This window comes from Loa loa (assembly GCF_000183805.2).
Source record: "Loa loa unplaced genomic scaffold supercont3.250, whole genome shotgun sequence".
NCBI classification, from domain to species: Eukaryota; Metazoa; Nematoda; class Chromadorea; order Rhabditida; family Onchocercidae; genus Loa; species Loa loa.
In genome coordinates, this window is record NW_018108430.1 from 22,505 (window position 1) to 26,547 (window position 4,043).

At 26.6% G+C, this 4,043-nt stretch overlaps 1 protein-coding gene across 1 annotated transcript; it reads left to right on the forward strand.

The window, feature by feature from the left end:
• Positions 1–744: 744 nt before the first annotated feature.
• On the forward strand, positions 745–3,166 carry LOAG_13253 (hypothetical protein; the record flags this gene model as incomplete). Its single annotated transcript, XM_020448663.1, has 7 exons — positions 745–789; positions 1,283–1,396; positions 1,476–1,704; positions 1,788–1,964; positions 2,204–2,395; positions 2,489–2,695; positions 3,006–3,166. The coding sequence occupies 7 exons, from the start codon at positions 745–747 to the stop codon at positions 3,164–3,166; spliced, it is 1,125 nt and encodes a 374-aa protein (XP_020301213.1).
• Positions 3,167–4,043: the final 877 nt, after the last annotated feature.

Below are 4,043 nucleotides of genomic sequence, written 5' to 3' on the forward strand. Positions count from 1 at the left end.
TATATATATATATATATATATATATATATATATATATATATATATATATATATATATATATATATATATACAAGAAATGTTTTTTTATAATACTTATTTTACTTTTATATTTAACTGAAATATATCCATGAATCGAATGGTAATCAAATAATTCTGATAACTAAAACAAATTATTATTCCTTTAAAGTATTTGATATTTAAAATTACGAGGAAATCTTAACTTCTGGTTGCGGAAAGTATTGAAATTTGTGAACTCGTTTTAATCGAAATGTAAATTTACATATGATATAGTGTAGATAGTACTGTAAATTTATTGCGGTGAATAATAACATAATATTTTAGGTAATTAAATTTAAATTAACGAATTTAACCACTTCTTAAGTTGTTAAATTGTACAGTTATCTAATATGCAATTAACATTTTGTAGTGATATTTAATAGCATATTCATCCATTATTCAACGTATTCAATGATATTTGTTGTAATTAAATTAAATTTTATTTGCAGATTTCAATTGGAGAAATTTATCAGCAATAAGACAATGTTTGTTACCTGAAATTAATGAATCATGCAGGTTTGTTAGCAGTTCTATTAAATTTAACATTATCGATTTGATAATTTATATTTACTCAATTCTATCAATTTTAGATCAACAGTAGAACGATATTATTATGATAAATCACTTGATAAATGTTTGCCGTTTTTTTATGGTAATTGTATTGGAAATGGAAATGGTTTTGATAATATGAATGATTGCATTGGTAATTGTACTATGCCTTTGAACTTTAAGGTATTTTTTTTGCTAAAACTTGCTAATTTTTTTCTTTAAATTTATAAATTTATAAATTAAAATTACTTCGTGAAAATTGTAAAAGCGTAAAAATTTACAAATTTTTAGCCATAAAAAAATAATGGATATTAATTAGTGTTAGTGAATATTGAATAGTGTTAATGAATATTAATTAATATCATTCGAAAACATACCGTAGTTGCAACTTTTTCTTTTTTTTTCGCAAATTATCAGATAATTATTTAAAAATGGAATAATCGCTGCTAAACTATCATGCAATTATATATGATTAGCTATATAACAAAAGAGAATAATGATAATGATATCATATAATACAGAATAAATTGATAATAAGTACAGAGATCAGAGATCAGGGTTAGCAAAAATAAACCGGTAGAAATCGGTAAAATTTAATTGAAAAATACGGAAAATATATGAAATGTTTCGGGTAGCAAAATTATAATTTAAAAAAAGAATTGTAATATATTAACAGGATCTCGAACCGAATGCTATATCATTTAATGGACGTATTAATCGTTTCCAGAAAAATATCCGGCATAATGTTTACGCTGCACGGAATTTTCACGTGGATGATGGAAATTATCTGGTATTCCGTTTACGTAAAATTATTTTTATTTATTCATACAATATATTTATGTGATGGTGACGCATTTTTCATCTTATAGAGTGGTAATTTTGAGAAAATTTCAATATCAGAAGCAAGCAACGATATCTCAATGACTACTATGACTACGGTAACGACAGTAACGAAATCTGATACTTTTACTAGTACAATAGCATCTAAATTGGATGATATATCTAGCAAGGAGAATGATAATGATGATGATAATGAAGGACGAATGATAATGGTTGATACTATTCAAAGACTCAAATTTCAATCCATCTCTTTACCAGGTGCTTTAATTTTTATATAATGATTTTTTTTGTTTCATTAAATAAAGAATTAATTAGTGTTAATTAATATTTAAAAATTACAGAGCTATGCTTATTACCACAAGATGTGGGACCTTGTTTTGGTGAAATATTAAGATGGCGATATAATTCCGAAACAAATCATTGTGAAACATTTATCTATACTGGTTGTGGACATAATGCTAATTACTTTACTTCGGAAGAAGCTTGTTTAAGAGCTTGTGGAGAATATAGAAATAGTGGTATTTAATTACTTAAATATCTGAATAAAGCAGTAAAATTAGCAAGTTATCCTCAAAAATTTTCATCACTTTTCTTTAAATGATATCATTTTTTAACTTTTACTTAAAATGTTTTTACTTTAATAAAATAAAAACAGCTAAATTAGGTATTTGTTCGATTCTAAAATTATGTAAAATCTCAGTTTAATTCTAAAAAAGGAAAAAAATGAGATTTAAAAATGATAAGATGAATTCTTTAGATGTATGTACAATGAAAATGGACCGTGGTCATTGTGAATTAGGTATTACAAAATGGTATTACAATATGGATGCTGGCGAATGTCATATATTCATTTATACTGGTTGTGGTGGTAATGGTAATCGATTTTCATCAAAAGCTGAATGTGAACATCTTTGTACCTCAGAGATACTATTTTATGCTGATAATGATGGTTCGTTTAAATAATTATTGTATAATCGAATCATTTCATACCAAATATATAATATATTTGACCTATGACATTTTATTTTAATTATTATTTCAGAGAAAGATATTTGTTTATTAGATCGTGAAAGTGGTCCATGTGATGATCCAGTAACACAATGGTACTATGATGCAACCATTTCACAATGCATGCAATTTACATATGGTGGTTGTCGTGGTAACGGTAATCGATTTAATAGTCGAAAACTATGTGAACAAAGATGTTTACAGGAAAAAGAAATGAAAGGAACAATTGATCGAACGGAAGGTAAGTTTGTAAATAAGTGAAATTTTATATGACAATCTGATTGATCGATCGATTATGACAATTTATTGATTTTATCGATCAGCTTAAAGGATCGAAATTGTTTGACAGGGTAACATTATCAGTCCTATCTCTTAATTGCTCAGCACTAAATTTGCATAGTTTTTGTCTGATTTATTATGATTAATATTAGTACTGATATAATATGTAGCATTGATATGATATTGATAGTAATACCTGATATGATATGTAGCATAAAATATCGCTTATCAATTTAGTAACTTTTTATATTCTAAACAGGCATTATTTACAGATAGCTGTTTATTGCCATTCGAAGTTGGATTATGTCAAGATAATCAACAGATGTGGTATTTTGATAAATCTGTCGGATACTGTAAGGTATTTATGTATGGTGGTTGTGGAGGCAATGCGAATCGTTTCTTCAGTGAAGATGAATGCATGCATTATTGGTAATTATTAATTACTAATTATATCATGTTCCCTTGATGAATGTTTGATGAAATCAGAAAGATTCGGAAGATAATGATATCGTTTCAAATGGAAATAGTTGCCTATTCGAAAATGTAATTAGTAATTGTAGAGTTGGAATTAATTAAGCTGTCCTGGTGAATGTTTCATCAGATAAATTCAGGAGATGATGACATCCTTATCCGAATGGTTACTTATTTAGGAATATAAGTACTAAAATGTAGCATTATTATTATCCGAGCTGTCTTGACGAATATTTGATGAAATTGGAAATATTAAAGCAAAAATGACATCCTTATCCGATGGTTATTTATTCAGGGATGTAATTGCTAATTATGGCATTAGAATTACTCAAGTTCTTGAATATTTAATGGTCCAGAGATCCAGAATGATTCAGGAGATGTTGATATGCATATCCGGATGTAAGTGGATACTTATTGAAGAACAAATTGATGAAGTATTTATTGTTTAGCTCAATTCACCTCTATAAGCGACAATCAAGTCGTCCAACGCTTATCCTTGTTGGTTATAATCCGGCACCTGTTGGATCGACAGTAACATTAAGATGTAAAACTAATGGACAGTATCCCATACGATGGCATAAAAACGATATACTATTGCAAATTTCTAACGATAATCAAAGGATATATGTAAATATTTTCTGTTGAACTTTTAAATTCCGTTAAATTTTCAAATTTATTATTTCATCTGAAACGATTTGTTCAAATATTTGTTTAAATTATAGTATAGATAGCTTTGTTTTGCCAAAAAAAATAAATGAAAAAAAAAATAAAAAAAAAAAATAAAATAGACCATTATCGGCATATTCTTCATCAAAATAGCGCTAATATATTGAAGAAAA